The sequence below is a fragment of the Petaurus breviceps genome, unplaced genomic scaffold (assembly GCF_028583685.1).
Source record: "Petaurus breviceps papuanus isolate PSGF00001 unplaced genomic scaffold, PetGlider_PUasm1.0 287, whole genome shotgun sequence".
Classification (NCBI taxonomy): domain Eukaryota; kingdom Metazoa; phylum Chordata; class Mammalia; order Diprotodontia; family Petauridae; genus Petaurus; species Petaurus breviceps.
This window is the reverse complement of record NW_027186029.1, coordinates 168,196-187,875: the sequence shown is the minus strand read 5'-3', so window position 1 is coordinate 187,875 and position 19,680 is coordinate 168,196. Positions and strand designations below refer to the sequence as shown.

Sequence of the window (19,680 nt, the reverse complement as noted above, 5' to 3'; positions counted from 1 at the left end):
TGCTGCTGGTGCTGCTGCTGCTGCTGCTGGTGCTGCTGGTGCTGCTGCTGCTGGACAATGGAGCTTCTCCACTTGCCTCTCAGACATCTCTGACTAGATGTCTAGTAGGTATGTACCACTCACCACATCCAACACTGAAGCCATGATGTTTCCCCCTTCTACTTTCCCTGTCACTGTAGAAGGCTCCCATCCTCAGGGTCATCCTGGGCTCCTCACTCCCCCAACCCAATATGGTGCCAAGCCTTGGCCACTGTATCTCTGCAGCATCTCCCAAATAGAGTCCCTTCTCTTTTCCACTGCTGCCCTGTGCCCACACCCTGGCGCTGACCCTCATCATCACACCTGGAGTATGGCAATAATTACTGGGTGTCTGCCTGCCTCCATCTCTCCCCAATTTGGTCCATCTTCCATTCAGGGACCAAAAGGATTTTCTAAAGCCCAGGTATGATCATCTTACCCCGCCCCTTCTTACTCTGCAGATAAATAAACTGCTGTGGCTCCCGAGATTGCCTCCAGGATCAATACAAAAGTCCTTCATAAACTAGCTCCCTCCTTCCTTTCCAGTACACTCACCCCTCACTCCCCACTGTATACCTCCTGGCTGTCTCATGAACAAGACCCTGGATCTCCAGGCTCCTAGCATCCCCTCTGACTGGCCTCATGCCTGGAGGGCTTCACATCCTCCGATTTGACTTCAGATAGCCCTGGCTTCCTTTAAGTCCCAACTAAAATTCCACCTCCCCACCCCCTCTTAATACCAGTGTGTCTGCTAGGTTCATTATTTCCTGTCTTATCCTGGATGTAGTTTATCTGTTGTTTGCTGGTTTTCTCCTCCACTAGATTATAAGTTCCTTGAAGGCAGGGGTTGTTTTTTGTCTCTTGTATCCTGAGCACATAGTCAACGCTTAATGTTTATTGACTGACTGTTGGAAGGAATATTTTATACCAACTGCGATATCTTCAGTAATTCCCAACTGGTTGATTGATAATGGAAAGGAAAATGATGTGAACTCAGGAAAGACAGTGTTAGTGGAGTCCATGCTCTGTGGTTATTATCCCAGCTGCTGCTCAGGAGTAAGTCGGGGCCCCAGAGAGTGGTTCTTACTTATTCTGGAGGGGGGTCTTTCTGATGACGCTGCTGATGCTTCCACTGATTACCAACTGAAATCTATTGGCCAGCCAGACTCAATTAGCCTCCAAAATAGAGCAGGAACAGTCAGTACAAGATATCTGCTCCCCCAAAATCTCTGGGGGCAGTCCTCCCCCAAGTCTGGGGCAGGGCTTCTCACCCTGAGGTCTCATTTAGTCATTCCAGGCATGTCCAGCTCTTCCTGACCCCATTTGGGGTTTTCTTGGCAAAGATGCTGGAGTGGTTTGTCATTTCCTTTTCCAGATCATTTTTCAGATGAGGAAACTGAGGTAGATTGTAGACCCTGGGGTCTGCAGATTTTTTAAAAAATAACTGTGTTTTTGATATAATGAGTTTCCTTTGTAATCCTAAATATTTTATTTTCTGCATAACAAAAAGTGTTTCTGAGAGCCAGACTTCAGAACCCAAGGTGTTCATGATAGTATAACCCCAGGAACACGAACCCCCAGGATAGGTCAAGGTGTGGTGCCCAGTGCAGAGCATACCTGGCCAAAGGAGTAACCCATATGTCAGGAAGCCCCTTTGTGGGAAGGTCTTCTTCCCCTGTAGGGGTACTCTGGCATAGCTTTCCCTAGGCTCCTTGTAGAATCCCAAAGCTGCCCTTCCCCCAGGGTTCAAGTTTGCCACTGATTCCAGTGTAAACATTCCCACCAATCACTGAAGTTCTAGGGACATGGTTAGGACCCCAAGGAGAAGTCTGGAGCCTCCAGTCCTTTAAAGTTTATAAGATCAGTCTCTGGTAGCAGGAGAAGGGAGGGGAAGGAGACTCTGTTCCTCCCCCACAAGCCATCATCCTCTCTCAGAGGCTTGGATAGACTGTTAGCCAGGTACCCAGGGCTGCAAGGCCAACTCGTTTGTCATTTTCTTTAAGACTCAGAAGGTGTGACTGAGCCAGTCCCAATTCTCTGTGTGCAGTCATTCCATTTCCTCCAAGCATTGCCTACCCCCCCTCTCATCTTCCCCTTGACTACAAAAGTTCTTTTGCACCTCTTGTTTGTGAGATAATTTACTCCATTCTACCACTCCCTTCTGTGCATCCCTCCTTCTCACTCCTTAATTTGATTTTTTTTTGAGATATTCCATCATATTCAACTCACCCCCATGCCCTCTGTCTATGTAGACTCCTTCCAATTGGCCTAATAAAGAAAATGTTCTTAGCAGTTCCAAAGTATCATCTTCCCACGTAGAAATGTAAACAGTTTAACTTTGTTCAGTCCCATATGATGTATCTTCCTTCTTTACCTTCTTATACTTCTCGAGTCTTGAATTTGAAAATCAGATTTTCTGTTCAGCTCTGGTTTTTTTTTCCATCAGGAATGCCGGAAAGTCCTCAATTTCACTGAATATCCTTTTTCCCCTGAAGAATACTCAGTTTTGCTTAGCAGATGATTCTTAGTTGTAATCCTAGCTCCTTTGTCCTCTGGATGATCATGTTCCAAACCCTCTGATCCTTTAATGTAGAAAATCTGTAGCTCCATGATATTTGAATTGTTTCTTTCTGGCTGCTTTGAAGTATTTTCTCCTTGACCTGGGAACTCTGGAATTTGGCTATAATATTGCTGGGAGTTTTCATTTGGGGATTGCTTTCAGGAGGTGATCAGTGGATTTTTTCAATTCCTATTTTACTCTCTTGTTCTAGAATGACAGGACAGTTTTCCTTGATAATTTCTTGAAATATGATGTCTGGGGCAGCTAGGTGGCACAGTGAATACAGCACCAGCCCTGGAGTCAGGAGGACCTGAGTTCAAATCCGGCCTCAGACACTTAACACAAAAACTAGTCATGTGACCTTGGGCAAGTCACTTAACCCCAATTGCCCTCCAAAAAAAAAAAAAGAAAGAAATACAATATCTGGGCTCTTTCTGATCATGGCTTTCAGGTAGTCCAACAATTCTTAAATTATCTCTCTCTGATCTATTTTCCAGGTCAGTTGTTTTTACAATGAGATATTTTACATTTTTTCTATTTTTTTTTTTTCATTTTTTACTTTGTTTTATTGCTTCTTGGTGTCTCATGGAGTCAGTAAGCCCCACCTGTACAATTCTAATTTTTAAGGAATTATTTTTGTACCTCCTTTTTCATTTGACCAATTTTACTTTTCAAGGAGTTTTTTTTCCCAGTAAATTTTTGTACCTCTTTTTCCATTTGGCCAAATCTACTTTTTAAGGAATTCTTCCCTTCAGTGGATTTTTGTGCCTCTTTTAACATTTGGCCTAGTCTGTGGGGGTTTTTTAAGGTGTTATTTTCTTCAGTATTTTTTGTGCCTCTTTTACCAAGCTGTTGACTCTTGTATCACTTTCATTTCTTTTCCCCATTGTTCCTCTGCCTCTCTTATTTTATTTTTAAAATCCTTTTTGAACTCTTCAAGGGTTTGAGACCAATTTACATTTTTCTTTGAGACTTTGCATATAGCTGCTTTGATCTCATTGTTGTCTTCTTAGTTTGTGTTTTGATAGTACCTGTCACCATTGTAACTTTCTATGGTCAGCTTCTTTTTTTGATGTTTGCTCATTTTGCAGACTTTTTCTTGGCTTTTAGTTTTATGTTAAAATTGGGCTCTGCTCCTGGGGTAGAGGAGTTGCTGCCCCAAGCTTCGGGTTTTTCATGCGTCTGTTTTCAGAGCTAGTTCTGGAGCCCTGTAAGCTTTCAGTTCTTCCAAGGTGGTATGACATAAGGAGAGGTGTGGTCACTGCTCTGCTGACCTGTGCTCTGCTGACCTGAGTGACCATAAGCCTTCTTCTCCATTTTGTTCCTCCCTATTCTCCCCACCCAGGACTTTGACCCCAAACCTTGTGTGGGCAATGAAGCACAGTCCTGCATCTGTTGCCAGGCAAATGATCTCCTGTAATCTCCTTCTGGCCAGTTGTTCAACCCCCTTCCCATCTGCGGACTGAGAAGCCCCTAGTGCTACTGGCTTGCTGGGGCATTGCCTGTACTGGACTGCACTCCACTCTCAGCCCTGTGAGCTAGGCCTTTCCTGCTGATCTTCTAAACTGTCTTGGGCTGGAAAATTGCTTCACCACACCCTTTTATTGATTCTGATGCTCCAGAATTTGTTCTGAGGGGTTATTTTAGAGTGGTTTGAAGGGGAATTTGGAAAAGTTCAGGGGAGTCCCTGCCTTTACTCCACTGTCTTGGCTCCACTTCATCTAACGGCTTTCCTTTCTTTGCCATTTCACTAGATTACTCACACTTATTTCAATGTTCTTGACTGACTGACTTATTGATTTATTCAGGAAAGGTGTTCTCACTTGGAAAAAGTGATCATGTTCAGGTATTTTGTTCATTCCTTTAAGTGGAGTGGGATGCCTGATTCTATCACAACCCCCACTCTTAAACTAGAAACCTCTGCACCTCAAAGATACGTCTAGAACTCTAAGGAGAGGAGCAGCAGACACCCTCTGGTAGGGGCCCTGTGAAATCTGAAAAGGCACTTGGCCAGTTCACCCCAGGGCCAAGCCAATCTCTGTGGCCACAGCTTATCTATCTCTACTGCCACACAGTTGTCTGAGGGGCACAGAAATACCCAGAGGTCACTGTGTTTGAAGCATTCTCCTTTGTAGAGTAGAGGTGGCTTCAGAGGATCTCCTCTGATCAGATTTCTTAACCGTTTCATAGCCATAATAAATGTCTGCCCCCCCCCCCCGATGGCATTAGGTTTAGTGGCCCCATATCTGTATTGACCAAGGGGCTTCATCACTGTGGGGCTGGCACATGGTCTGAATTAAGGAGGACTTCCCTGTGAGTAAGGAGGCCCCTCATTTCAGAATGGCTCATTTGGACCACCCTGTGCCTGAAATCTCCATTCCAGACAACACCCCCCAAAAATGGAAATGTAGCTCTGTCTGAGCTGCCACTTTCTGGGGACTGCCACTCTTCCCCAAGCCTGGGTTCTGAGATAGCTCTCCCCATTGCTCCTGGTTCTACCCTCTGAGGTCAAATAAAACATTGTCGTGAGTCATGCCTGGGAGGTCTTAAAGAAACACAGAGTCTTCGAGAGAAAACAATGAGCAGAAACAGCGGCAACGAACAACATTCTCACCCTGATTGGGGAATAGAAGAGAAAAAGTGGCACAGGAGCAGCGAGTGAAGGGAGAAACTGTAAAGAGAGGTTGGCAGAAGAGATTGGAAGGACTGACGCTGCCTCTCAGGGGCTGAGGAACCTCCCACAAAACGTCTGTGCCTTCCTGCAGCAGCAAGCCCCCTAGCACACCCACCATGGCGGCTAGCACATGTTCTGTGATCTGCTTGTCTAAAGGAAAACAATTCACAAAGAGGTTAACAATCTTGCTTTAATCAAATGTATATCATTTACCTAATTCAGGGGAAAAATTCAGCACCCTGAACTTCAAAGAAAATACAAACAGAAGTTATAAGCAGGCCCCCCAAAAAATATAGACAGAAAACAGCACAATTCAACAGACCAACAGACAGGGCTTCCAGCTGTCTGACCATGACATCCACACCTAGTTAGTCACCAGAGAGAGAAGCACCAACATCTGAGTTTTCAAAGCTGGGGGACTCAAGGGCTGCCCAGAGTCTCATCTGGCCAAATCACAGAAGTCTTCCCAAAGTGAGACCCAAAGCAAAACCTTGGCTCAGAGGTATATAGCCTTTTCCAGGATCAGAGAACATCACAACCCTTGTGACCCACTTGACTATAAAGTAACAAAATTGTGTCTCCTGAAAAACAAGCTTCCCACCACAGGTTCCATGTGACCACATTCAGTCTGTTAGGGGGCAGAGTTTATTTTCAAATCAGGAAAGGTCCTCAAATTCACCTAAGCCTATTAAGGGGCAGAGAAGATCCTCAAATTCCTATTACCATTACACTTCTCTAATTTGCCCTAATAACTACATTTGCTTCTTTTAACCAAACATTTTCTATACCCTAATTTTTGCCTCAAACATAAAGAGGGCAAGAGTTAGTTAGAGAGACACAAAAATTTAGGTTTAGTAGTGAGCCAAACATCTATCGGAATGTTAGGAGTTTTCCTAACTGGGAGCTCTGAGCTATTGTGATCATATTAGTAACTTTTCATTGGATAAAACATTCCATAAAATCAAGAGGATGCATGAATCTGCATGTCATTACATCATTCTTAGACTTAAAAAAAGGACTCATTTTTATAACAAAATGTGGCTGTTACATCATCTGAGAGAAAGGCAGTAGGGAGGAGGGGGCAGTGACTAGAGAAAAGTTTGTGCATTAACATCCTTTCCGTTTCCAGAAAGAGACAGGAAAAGCCTAGAAAGAATTCTGTTCTGCCTCAGTCCAGAGGAGGAAGGAAGGAGACTGAGTTCTGCCAGCCAACTGTACCCTGTCCAGGAACACCCACTGGGACTGAGCTCCTAGGGACACCTCCTAGGGCTGTTGTGAGGACCAGACAAGATAACACGCTTTGTCAGCCTCCAAGTCAGCACTTATTGTCAACATTGTTGTTAGTACTAATGACCTCCGAGGGCACAGTTCCAAGTGAGTGGTGTGGTTGGAAGGGGATTGAGAAGTTAGTGGGAGGAGAAAGAGGAAGCAACATGTGTTGGCATCTTCTCCAAGGCATTTGGCTGCGAAAAACAAGAATAGTGTTAGCTTGTGGGAATAACTAAATCATGGGGAAGCTGAGGGGGTGGAGGAAACAATCCCCACAAAGCAGGTCGTTTTAACAGACCTTCGGACAAAGAGGAAGGAGGGGGCAAAGCATGAACCTCACTCTTATGTGAACTGGTCAAAAGAAGGAAGAATTGCCAAATACATTTCACTCAACAGGGAAACAGGCAGGAAAGGGGGAAAGGGGGAATGTGAAGGAGGGGAGAATCAATGAGAGATTCATCCTGCACTAAAAGTAAACTCCCACCATGGGAGCGTTATTACGGAAGAAGAGGTGAAAAAGAAAGGTAGCTAAGAAGTGGGCCCTGGGCTCTGGATGAGGGAGAGAGAAACCAGGCTCCCCATCCTCTCCCTCCACTCTGGCATTCGTAAGGAGGAGGCAGGAAACTCCTCCCCATGATGAACAGATGCAAGTCCAGAGGCCTTGTGATGCAGCTGCTGCATGTGCTCCCTGGCACAGAATCAGACACCTCTTTCTTTGGCTGTTGACAATGCTGGGGTTTGCTTTACTTAACTAAGCAGGTTTATTACAAGGTTTTTTTTTTGTTTGTTTGTTTTTTAAATTGTGAATTGAGAGGGAGAGAAGGTAGTCTTTTGTCAACCGAAGAAATGAAATTAACTTTGGAACTAAAAGTTTAGGTTGAATGCGGGTTAGAAGGGAAATAGTAAAATTCCTGGCCGTGGTCAGGAAGCCTTTGCACCAAGTGTCTCTGATAAAGTTCTGGTTTCCAAGACATATAAGGAATTGATTCAAGTTTCTAAAGAACCCGAGCTTATGAACAGGCAGTTTTCTAAGAAAAAAAAAAACAGCAACAAACTAGCAACGCATCTATATGACAAAACTCTTTGTGTCACTGATAATTAGAGAAATGGTTCTACCTCACACCCCTCAGATTGGCAAAGTTGACAAAAAAGAAAATGACAAACGCTGGAGGGGCTGTGGGAAAACAGGAACATTACCAGGTGCTTGGTAGATGTGTGAACTGATCTAGCTACTCTGTAAAAGCAATTTGGAACTCTACCCACTAAACTTTTTACCCTAAAGACACCAAAGAAAGAGTCAAAGGACATATGTGTACAAAAATATTTATACTGTCTCTTTTTTGTGATGGGAAAAACATCCTGGAAATTAAGGGGGGCATCAATTAGGGAATGGTTAAACAATTTTATGGTATATGAAAGTGTTGGATTATTATTGTGTTATAAGAAATGATGAAAGGAAGTTTGAGAGAGATGGGGGGAGACTCACACATAGTGGTGTTGCTGTGGTGGGGGGCTCTGCTCACCCTTGTTGGAGTTTTATGATGTGTTGTGGTAGAACCATCTCAAAGAATTCAGTCAGACCACCCTCTAATCCAAATATAGGCATTTATTGACACTGATGCCTGTCATGAAGTGGGCTAAATTCTATTCCATCAAAGTGAGCAGAGCCAGGAGAACAATGGGTAGGAACAATAATAGCAATATTGTAAAGACAAACAGCCTGGAAAGACTGAAGAATTCAGATCAATGCAAAGTCCAGCTATAATTCCGAAACACTTGTGATAAGGCAGACTCTTCACCTTCTGGCAGGGAGGTGGTGGACTCAAGGGGCAGAGAGACGTCTACGTTTCTAGACATGGCCAACGTGGGGATTTGCCTCTTTCTTACAAGGATTTTGTTTGTCTTTCTTCCTTTTTTCTGTAGTGGAGGGAGAAGAGAGGAGAAAATTTTTTTTCTTAATTAAAGACAACAAAAGGCATAAAGCAAAAACCAAAACAAAAAGAGAGCCCAATGGGGCAGTGTGGGAATCGTGGAGGTGTTTGTAGGGAAGGAGCCGATGGATAAGCAGAGGATGGCTATTGGAGAGAGGGGCGAGGTGCCAGGGAGATAAGGCTGCCTGGGCTCCGCAGGCCTGGGGGGGGGGGGTGGGGAGAGGTCAGGGATGACATTCCTGGGGTTTCAGTTGCTCAGAACTCCTCCATCATTGTAGTCTCCATCGAATCAATCAATTTCCAGTTATTAGGTACCTACTATGTGTCAGGCACTGTGCTAAGCCTGAGAGACACAAAAAAAGTGAAAAGACCCTGCCTGCAAGGGGTTCATGCTCTAATGGAGAAGACAACAGGCAAACAAATCTGTACAAGGGAGCTCTCTACAGGATAAACAGGAAATCATTTGCAGAATGAATCAGAGCTGTGGGTTGGGAAAGGCTTCCCGTAAACAGCGAGATTGTAGTTGGGACTTAAAAGGGGGGGGGCTCAGGAGTAGGGGGGGAGGAGGGGGGCCTTCCAAGCATGGGGGGATGGCCAGAGAGAATGCTCAGAGATGGGTCTTCCAGCTGGGACGGCAGGGAGACCTGGATGTGTCAGGGAGTCAGGCATAAGAAGACTGGAAGAGGAGGAGGGGTCTAGGTTAAGAGGGGCTCTGAATGCCAAACAGAGGGTTTTGTATTTAATGCTGGAGACAATAGGGAGCTACTAGAGTGTATTGAATAGGGAGGTGACATGGTCAAACTTTGCTTTAGGAAAATCATTTTAGCGGTAAAATGAGAATGGACCAAAACTAGCCCTGTGACCTTGGGCAAGTCACTTAACTCTGACTGCCCTCCAAAAAGCAAAAAAAAAAAAAAAAAAAGAATGAGAATGGACCAGAGCGGGGAGAGATCCAAGGCAGGCAGACTTTCAAGCTACTGCCAGAGTCCAGGGATGAGGCAATGAGGGTCTGCCCCAGGGTGGGGGCAGGGTCAGAAAAGAGAAGAGGGCCAAGGGATGGGGAGATGGGGGTCTGCCCCAGGGTGGGGGCAGGGTCAGAGGAGAGGAGGGGGCATGTGGCCTCAGCAACAGACTGGATATGGGGGGTGAGAAATAGTTAAAAATCCAGGACTCCTAGGGTAGAAGCCTGAGGGACCAGGAGGATGGGGTGCCCTGGACAGTGACAGGGAGTTTGGGAGAGGGTTTGAGGTAAGATCGTGAGTTCTGCTTCAGATGTACTGAATTTAAGATGTCTATTGGAGTCCAGTTTGAGATGTATGAAGGGCAGTTGAGATGCAAGATTGGGGGCCAGCAGAGAGGTTGGGACAGGACATCTACAGTCAGAGGGTATGGTCTGGAAGAGGATCCAGCCAGAGACAGAGGAGTGGCCAGTGAACCAGGAGGGAGAGGAGAGTGGGGATGTCCTGAAAACCTGGAGAGAAAAGAGTATCCAGGAGAAAAGTGATCAACAGTGTCTAAGGACGGTCCCACAGAAGTCAAGGAGAGTGTGGATGGAGAAAAGGCCTTTGGATTTCGTAACTAAGAAATCATTGGTGACTTCGGGGGGAGCTGGTTCAGTGCAACAATGATGTTGGAAGCTGGATTGTCTAAGGGGTGAAGAAGAGAGGAAGTGGAGGCACCCAGTGTAGACAGGCTTTGGGGAGTTGGTAACAAAGGGCAGGCAAGGCTGGGATAATAGACAGCAGGGATGGAAGGATCCAGTGAACAGTTTGTAGTCAATAGGGAAGCAGCCAGTAGGGAGGGAGAGATCGAAGGTAAGAGAGATGGGGGAGGGGGATGACAGAGAAGGGGGGAGACCTGTTAGAGACAGGATGGAATGGATCACTTGAACAAATGGTCAGGAGTTGGCCGCCTCATCGAGGGGGCATGATGAAGGAGGACAGAGTGATAGGAGATGAGGATGAGGGAAGGAGAGGGAGCTCAAGGCTAATGGCCTCAATTTGTTTTTCTGTAAAGTAGGTTTGCAGCTGAGAGAGTGGGGGGAGGGAGAGTCAGAGAATGTTTGAGGAGGGATGAGGTTTGGAAGAGCCACTGGGGAGAGTGGCAGAGTAAGTTGATAAGGGATGTATAGTAGGATTGCTGGGCAGCAGTGAGGGCCCAGCTCCCAGGATTCTAATTGGGTTGTAGATATGAATAGCATGAATCTCAAAGAAAGAGTGGTTTCTGAGTGAAGGAGGAAGGGGGAGAACCTGGAGGTGGCCATGGGGAGTAAGGAGTGTTCCAGTTCCCCTCCCTCAACCAGTGAGCCGAATAGAATTAGTGAAGGTTCAGCCAGTACTGGAAAAGGAGGCCAGGGAGGCTGAGTCATTGAATATATTCAGGTTTCAGTAAGAGCTGGTAGATGGAAGGAGTGGGAGGGGAAAAGATTGAAGATGAAGGGAAGTTTGTTGCCTACAGAGGGCACAGTGGAAGGGCTGGGTGAGATTCAGTTCCAGCTTCAGATGATGGCAATGAGAAATCAGGAGGTGGGGGTTGAAAGAGGTTTGAAGAATGGCCTAGAGGCGTTCAGTCACTGGGATACGATGGCTGTATAAGACGGGAGAATGTTCATTGTTGAGTGGAGGATGCCGCTCCTCTTCCCAAAGGAGGCTGGCAATATGGGCAGATGAGCAGCCAGAGGTCTCTGTTCACGGTCCCTCTTCCCTCCCAAGGTTTCAGATTAGGCAGGAGATAGAAGGAGGAGAAAGAAGTCTCAGCCTCCCCCAGCTTTCCTCTTCCTCTCCCCTTGAGGGACAGGCACAGCGGGCATGCAGGATGTATGCTGCTCTCCTGGTCTTTCTCCCTGCCCCAGTTTACTCAGATTGTCCCCAGGGCCTCAGAACTCCCCACTTCCTGCCTAAGTTCCTGCTACACCACAATAGTATTGTCTCGTTCCTCCACAAGAGCCTTTCCACAGTTGCTGAGCACCCTTTGTGCTTCTGTGGACCCAGCTCGGCCGTGTTGGTGGCCTCTATGGCACATACAGAGTGCTTCACACATATGACCCTCCAAGAACTGCGTGAACATGTACTCTCTTTCAGGCTCTCCTTCCCTTGGCATGCATGCTGGGAAGTGATGCCCCGAGCAAGCTAACAGGACAAAACTGTGGGTTAGGGTTCGGAGCATTTCTGCCATGGTTCCTGATTGAGATGCCCAATGCCTGAATTCAGCTCTCCCTGTGGTGGACCACCATATCTGTACCCACAACCCTTCCAACACTGGCAATTCCCATTGAAACATGGGGTCTACATGTGCAGATAGATATTCCCTGCCAAGCACACCTGCGACTCCGCTTGTCTCTTGGACATGTTAGCCATGATAGACTCCCAGGCTACTTTAAGCCATGTGGTGGACCAGGAATGGACTTGGCATTTGTTACAACATGGAAAATCTTGGGGGGGGTCCCTTCTGTCCTCCCTCCACCCCATGAGAACAACAGTGTAGAAAGGAGTTGTACCATTTAAGAAGAAGAAACCCCAGCCAGCCTGTTCTTGAGAGATCCAAGGATTGTTGGGTCAATGAACAGAGCTGCCTGGCAGAGGAAGAGCCTGAACTCCTGGCCTGACTCGCCAAAAGACCTGGACTTTGAGGGGACGGTGCAGAACCAGCCTGGGATTTATAGTAGTCTCCCAGCAGACTGGATGAGTCAGGTAAGCTACTGAATCCTGTTTCCAAGCATATCCATCAATGAATTCTTTGTTGTTTAGTCTTTTCAGTTGTGTCTGACTCTGTGATCCCATTTGGGGTTTTCTTGGCAGAGATACTGAAGTGCTTTGCCATTTCCTTCTCCAGCTCATTTTGTAGATGAGGAAACTGAGGTAAACATGGTTAAGTGACTTGTCCAGGGTCACACAGCTAGTAAGTGTCAAGGCTGAACCTGAACTCAGGGCTTCCTAACCCCAGACCCAGTGCTCTATCCACTGTGCCACCTAGCTGCCCCCAATGTATTCTGGGTGTGCCCTATTCTCTATAGGAAGTAAATACCTGTATAAGTATTTATCTTCTGTATAGGAATTAAATACCTATCCCATTCATATTCATACCCTACAGGGTAGCTGGTGGCACCACAGCACACAGAGCAAGGAGCCTGGAGTGAAGAAGATCTGAGTTCAAATTTGACCTCAGACTAGCTGTGGGACCCTGAGCAAGTCACTAGACCCTGCTCTCCTCTATAAAATGGCAGCAACAATGGCACCCACATCTCAGGGCTGTTGTAAGGATCAAATGAAATATTTGTATTTACAACTTATTTGTGAAACATTCTATGATGATGAACTCGGTAATTTCCTTTTTGGAAAGAACTGCCCACGAGACACAATCTAAGCTTCAAATGACTTGTCCACAGGGCCGGGGGGGGGGGGAGCGTGCGCTGGAGATGAGCTGGCTGCATGGGCCCAGCCTCACGGGCCACAGCAGCCTGCCATCCGCCATCTTTGCCCACCTGCAGAGAGAGAAGCAAAGCCTCAGCCTGGTGTATGCCTTTGTCCAGCTCCTGACCATTTGGAGAGTGTGTCCTCTAGAATTCTTCATGTCCTTTGGCACATCCCTGCTGGAGATGGCTTCTGCAGCCACAGAGCTGGGGCTCTGTGAGCTCCACAGCCTCCAATGAGTCCAGGATGCAGGCGACTCATAGGACAACAAGGCTAGGTGCAGAGAGCTGGTGAGAGCCACCGGCCACCCCAAAGGGACGTGGCCAAGGAAAGAGAAGACACAGGGCTGGAAGGGCCTGACAATGAGGTTGTATGGCGACCTCTGTCCTTTGGTGGGCAAGGAGCTTGGCTCAGTTACCAGCTGTACTGGCAGAGCTCCCCTGGAGCTCAATGTCTCCCAGAGAGACAGGCTGGGGCGTGGCAAGATGGGTGCAGACAACCAGTTACATGTCCACCAGGCCCTAGAGAATGGAGCTGGCCCTGGAGAGCCCCGGGAGCCTGGAGAGTCCCCAGGCTCTGGAGGAGAACTCCACCTGGAATCCAGGAAACAGGAGAAAGGTCTTAGAGACCTGGAGGGGTTGCCAGGTGTAGCAGGGGACAGCCTGTGCCCAAGTAGAAGAGCCTAAGAGACAATGGATGCACCTTTGAGAGCCAAAGAAACTGGACTGAGATGCTTTTGACCTTAGTCAGCCATGTGTTATCACTGAGTTACACTGTAGAGATCTCTGGAGGCCTGCCACACAGCAGCCAGAGAAGAAGGCCAGACATGAGAGTGGAGAAGAGGCCAGAGGAGGAAGCCACAGGTGAGAGGCGAGGAGGCCAGAGGTGGGAAGAAGAGGTAAGAGGAGGAAGCTAGAGATGGGAAGAGGAGGTGAGAGAAGGAGGCCAAAGGGGAGAGAGGGCAATTAGAGGTCATAGGCAGAGGGTACCAGACAGAGGAAGAGGCCAGAAGCCAGACAGGACCTTAGGAAACAGGTCAGAGACAGGTGGTGTGTAGAGCTGAGGCCCATGGAGAAAAGTAGAGGCCAGAAGAGGCCAGTGGAGTCAGAGCTGAGGAGTAGAAATGGCAGGAAGGGACAGAGGCTTGAGGAGACTGGACAAGGAGGCCAGATGCCAAAGGCCAGAGCTCAGAGGCCAGAGCAGAACAGGACAACCTGAGCCCTGTGACTCAGACAGAGGCGGGCAGGTCAGTCAGGGGGCAGCCTGGGATTCCAGACGGACCCACTGCGTTTCCTAAAGGCCATGGGGGAGGGGGTCCCCTCTGGTATAGTTCCAGGCCCAGCTCCTTCCATGTATGTGTCTGGGGTAAGGGGTGGCCGCTGGGGTCCCCTCCAGCCAGGTCAGGTCTGCTCTAGACTGGCCACAAATAACCCAGCATCCTCTGACAAGAGGCCTTCTATAGTCATGAAGATGTTTCCTGTTGGGAGGTTATCCAGAAAGTGACCCCACCCCCTGCCAAGCTCCCTGGGGGGCCTGGCTGACCAGCTGCTGGGTCCCAGTTCCTGGCCCCTTCAGCCCTGCCTTTGACCTCCTTGGCTCTGTGCCCCCTCGCCTGGCTCTCCCCACTAGGGCTCTGGGCCATCAGCTTCCTCAGCCACCATCTGGGGCACCACCAGTGGGGGGGTGGGCTGTTAATTATTAGGGCTGCGGCAGGGTGCCCTCCAGATGTGTGGGGGAGGGCAGAGGCAGGCCTCCTATGGCTCCCCCCTCCTTGCCCAGAGAGGGAGAGAGAACAAAAGACAGACTGGGTGCTGGTGGAGGGGGGCAGGGCCAGTCCCGGACCAGGGAGGCGGGGAGAGGGGGGCGGAGGGAGGGGGAGGGGCGGGACAGGCCGAGCCTATAAAGGGCCGCAGTCACCCGGGCTCCGGGCCCGCCCCGCAGGCCCCTGGCGCCCGCCCCGGGATGGCCCCAGCCCTGGCCCACAGCCGCCGTCTGCTCTGGCTTCCCGGAGCTCTCCTGGGGCTGCTCCCGCTGCTGCTCCTGTCCCCGCCCCGGGTCCTGGCTCGGCCGTCTCCGCCACTGCCCGTGAGTCTCAGGCCGGCCCCATTCCGCCCCCGCAGCCCCCACTCAGCAGTGCCACCAGGTCCCTGAGTGGGAGAGGGGCTAGGGATGAGATAGAAGCGCTCCTCCCTGCGGCGCCTCCGCTTGGGGGTGGTCCCCAGCCACAGCCCGGCCCCGCCGCGAGGCCCCCAAGCGCTGCACCCAGGCTCACTGCCTTGTGCCCTTGTGGGTGTCCTCCCTGCCTAAGTCTGGGCCGGCCCCCTGCTCCTCACCCCCTCCTCTCTTTTCCCCCAGCCTTTCCTCTCCGGTCCCTCTGCCTCCGTGCCCTTGTCCCTCAGCGCCCCCCCCCCCTTCCTGGGAGCTCTTGGGGAGCAGGAAAGGGAGACTTGGAGTTACCTTTGCCCCGCCCCCCAAGCCTGCGCTGGCACCCTGCTGGGGCTGGGCCTCTAGAGCCTCAGGGGCTGACTGAGGCAGCCAGTGAGCAGGAGCTATGGGCTGGGAGCCACGGCTGATAACAGGTGTCTGCTCCTCGCTGGTTGCCCTGGCTCTGGGTGAGGGTGAGTGCCCAGGGTGGGTGCCTGTGTGTGCTCAAGGTGTGTGTCCACTGACTGGCTTGGAGGAAAGTGCCACTGAGGATGCCTGGGAAGAACCCTGCTTCCTGAGACAGGAGGTCCCAGAGAAGGATACACAGCCCGCGTTACACCACATGAACTCTGGGAGCCTGCCCACATGTCCTGGGACCCTACTCCAGCAGTGCCCTCTGTGAGACCGGCTCAGGGCCTGAAGGGGCTTGGAGAAAGAGGCAGGGCAGAGGACCTGGAGGCAGCAAAGGGGTCCCCAGCGGGGCCTCTGCAGGAGCCTGGTAGGAGACCACTGGCCGGCTGTGCTTAGCTTCCTGGTCACTGGACCCTAGGCAGCAGAGGTCCCAGGAATTGCCAGCCTGTCAGGCCCTTAGAAATGGGCCATCCCAGCCTCTTCATCTTAGAAATGTGGGAAGTGGGGTGCAGAGAGGGGAGGGCACTTTCTGCAGGTCGCCCAGCAAGGCAATGGCCAAGTCAGGACCAGAACTTGGCTCCCATTTGATCAACACCATTGCTCCTCCAATACATTTGGGTCTGCCTGGGTTCATTCCAGGGCTCTTTATCCTAGGCTGCCCTGCTGTGAGAGGGGCCTGCAAAGATTTCTTCTTCCCTTTCCAGCCTGGTGGGTGAGTGGGCACCTGGTAGCCAGCCTAGGGCTAGTGGGGTAGAGGGATGGTCAGCTCACCATGTTCCTGCCCCCATCCCCAAAGACATGCACTGCTAAGAGATGGCTAAGATTCCTCTGACTAAGCTGGGGGGTGGGGGCAGCACTCCAGGAGGCACTGGGGGTGCCAGGGTGGCAGAGGCAGGAAAGTGGTGGGGGCAGGGTTCCAGGGACATCCCAGGAGGCTCTTGGGGCAGGCCTGTACCAGGGAACCATTTCATTGTGGATGGCCCCAGCCTAACTAGGATGGATTCTTACCAGGGCTAGATCTGATACCAAGAGACCTGGGTTTGAATCCTGACCCTGTCATGTGCTCTCTCTATGCCCTAGAACCAGTAATGTCTGTTCTCGCAGCCTCAGTTTCCTCAGCTGTACAATTAGTGTAGACAGACTTGCAAGGCCTCCCTCATGGGCTTCAAATGCTGGGCAGGAGTTACTAGGTATGTGGGTGGGGACGGAGAGGGGCTATCCTTGTTTCTGAGACATGCTCAGGTCTAGGAGATCATTTGGAAAGCCATTCTGCTTCATAGGGGGGAAACTGAGGTCCCCAAAGGGGATTGTGTTCTATGAGCAGTTCCCTGTATCTTGGCTCCTGGGTATGCCCCCTCTCCCCCCCCCCCCCCAAGCTGCCCATCTCACCAAGGGACCTGGTCTCCTCCCTTCAGGCAGGAAGGTTGAACTCTAGAGCCGTCCCACTCAGCTACAACAGGAAATCCCAAACTAGGGGAGACTGTGCCATGGGCTGGGGCTAAAGGAGGATGGTGTCCTGCTTCTGGGTCCATTCAGGCCCCCTGGCACTGAGAGTGGGACACACAGAGGCCTCTGGGTAGATGGGCAGCCCAGGCCAGAAACACCCGAGGACTTCTGCAGTAGTGTGATGGTAGTCTAAGTGGTGTAGGTGGGCAATGGAAAGTGAGCATCAAGGCCTGAGGGCAACTTCTGGCTGTGCAGGCAGGTGGGCAGGCAGACCCTGGGAGGAGGGAGGGAGAGGCTGGGCTGCAGAGAACATCAGGCTTGACGTTAAGGTCCTGAATGCCAGCTGTACCACTGTGTGCCTCTGGGCAGGTCTCATCTCCTCTGGAACCCAGTTTCCCCTCCTATAAAAAGAGGGACTTATACTTGGGTATCCCTGGAGTGCCCACTAGCCATAGCAATAAAGAATGCACTTGGGAATGACTCCCTAGCTCTCATTGGATGGTCACATGGTGGCTTTCACTTTGACAAAGGGATTTAATAGATTGAGTGCTCTCCTTCCTTCTGGTCATAGCAGCCCCATCTCTATCCCCCTACTCTCCAGCCACCACAGGTCGTCCTTGGCCTAGAATGCCTCTACCCATCTCCAGCCTCTTACTGCATCCATGTTTGGGTCCAGGCTTCTTGGAGGAGGCTCCAAGAAGCCTTTCAGAATTTCCCGATTTTTTCTCCAATTATGTGTGGTTGCTTTCTTAGGGCACACAAACTTATGCTCAGAATTTCTGTGTCTCAGAATTGGCAGGGACTTCAAAAGCATCTGTCCCAATTCCCTGCTCACAGGGATCCCCTCAACTTTACTGCCACGTGGCTCTCCAGCCTCAGTGAGAGGAACCCACCTCTTAGGGAAGGCAGTCTGTTTCCTTTGGGAGACCTCTCACTTCTGGGCGGTAGGGTTAGGGCAAACTCCACTCATTGCCATCACCTTGAGGCCCAAGGTATGTTATTATTGGTTGCTGAAATGACAGCATCTTTCTCATTAAACAATTAGCTCTGAGCCCCCAGCCCAGTTTATTAAAGATTATTTATTTTTAAAACTGGAGAACTTCTTTCCCTTAAAGTATGCAATTACTATGTGTCTATATGCTCTCTACCTCTATCTCCCCCCAAGGCTTAAATGAACCATAAAAGTTACTGACGCTACAATTTATTAACAATGTGGCGAATTGTCAAAGGAAGCTGTAAATAATGGTTTACAATGTTTCAGCTGGGTGAAAGGTCCCGGACCCAACCTTGAAGGGCTCATTTTTGCCTTGTGGAGCCTAGTTAATGGCTCAGCCTTCTTGGGAAAGCCACCAAAGGTTCTCCAGAATTCTTTTAGAATCTTTGCTCACAAAATGCGCTCTCAGGAAAGTTACCTGCCTCCTCTTTCTCTCTATTCCTTGCTCAGTCTCTCTTTCCCTCTGACAGGCAGGAAGGCAGTTAACCAGCCAGTCTCTCAAAATACTATGATAGCCTTTTAATTATAAGGCACCCCTATCTACTCTGTGGGAGGGCAACTGAGGCAGGTGTGACAACTAGGAACTTCCATATCTGGATCCTGTCCTGACCTTGGATGGAATGGAAGCTCCTTGAGGGCAGGTCCTGGCTAACTTTCATCTCTGTAGCCCAGGTACTGAGTACAGAGCCCTACCCACAGTAGGGAGTGATTAAAATTTGTTGGGTTGAACAGAATTGAGGAGAGAGGTTCAGAGAGCTGGTGAGTGGGGAGGGGGTGGTTACCCTGATAGAGCTGGGATTGAGATTCCGCTCAGGGCAGCTGGGCAGGGGGGCAGGAGGGAGTACTCCTCTGAGGTGGGGAATGGTTCCTGAGGCTTCTCTGTTCTCTATGCAGGACTCAGCACTCAAGGAAGATGAGCCCTGGCTTGAGTTTGCCCCCAAGACAGCAGCCTCCAAGCCAATCCTCCCCATGCAGGCTGCTCCTCAGTGGGCCATAGCTCAGGGCCGCCCCCGCTGTGGTGTGCCCAACCTGCCTCCCAGATCACGCCTCCAGAGCCGGCAAAAACGCTTTGTGCTGTCTGGTGGACGCTGGGAGAAGGTCAACCTCACCTACAGGTAGGGAGGCAATGTCTCCAGAGGCCCAGTACTGGGATGGCATACCTCTGCACTCTGGCAGAAGAGCATTTCATCTATACTTCTTTAGATGAGGCTGGGGCAGGGGTGGGGGTGGGGGACAAGGAAGGGCAGGAGAGGGGGTTTGTCTTCACTGGTTCTCATGCTCTCTCCCTCCATGCACAGCCTTCTGTACAGACATTTAGACAAGGCTGGAGGCCTGCTATGAGCACCTAGAGGTGCCACAGGGCACAGAGCACCAGGCCTGGAGTCAGAAAAACCCTGAGTTCAAGTCCAGCCTCAGGCACTTATTAGCTGAGTGACCCTGGGCAAGTCACTTAACCTCCATCTACCCAGTTTCCTCAGCTATAAAATGAGATTCATAATAGCCCCTACCTCAAAGGCTTGTTGTGATGCTCAAATGACATATTTGTGAAAGCTCTCAGCATAGAGGCTTGTGCATAGCTGGCACCTAATAAATACTCATTTCCTCCCTCCCTCCCTCTGTCCCTCCCTCCCTTCCTTCCTTCCTCCCTCCCTCCCTCCCTTCCTCCTTCCCTCCCCCTTCCCTCCCTCCCTCCTTCCCTTCTCTCTCCCTTCTCCCTCCCTTCCTCCCTCCCTCCTTCCCTCCTCCCTTCCTTCTTCCCTCCCTCCTTCCCTCCTCCCTTCCTTCTTCCCTCCCTTCCTTCCTTCTTCCTTCCCTCCCTCCCT

General features: G+C 50.0%; 1 protein-coding gene and 1 pseudogene across 1 annotated transcript; both read left to right on the top strand.

The window, feature by feature from the left end:
* The window catches only part of LOC138167675 (zinc finger protein 850-like), a 762,790-nt pseudogene that overhangs the window by 662,718 nt on the left and 80,392 nt on the right, over window positions 1–19,680 (top strand).
* On the top strand, window positions 14,794–18,976 carry MMP11 (matrix metallopeptidase 11). Its single transcript, XM_069096687.1, has 2 exons — window positions 14,794–14,946; window positions 18,752–18,976. The coding sequence occupies exons 1-2, from the start codon at window positions 14,824–14,826 to the stop codon at window positions 18,974–18,976; spliced, it is 348 nt and encodes a 115-aa protein (XP_068952788.1). The 5' UTR covers window positions 14,794–14,823.

Coding starts and splice junctions, on each gene's coding strand:
- MMP11 (XM_069096687.1), top strand. CDS start 14,824: ATGGCCCCAGCCCTGGCCCACAGCCGCCGTCTGCTCTGGCTTCCCGGA. Junction 14,947..18,751: donor GGCCGTCTCCGCCACTGCCC/GTGAGTCTCAGG, acceptor TTCTCTATGCAG/GACTCAGCACTCAAGGAAGA.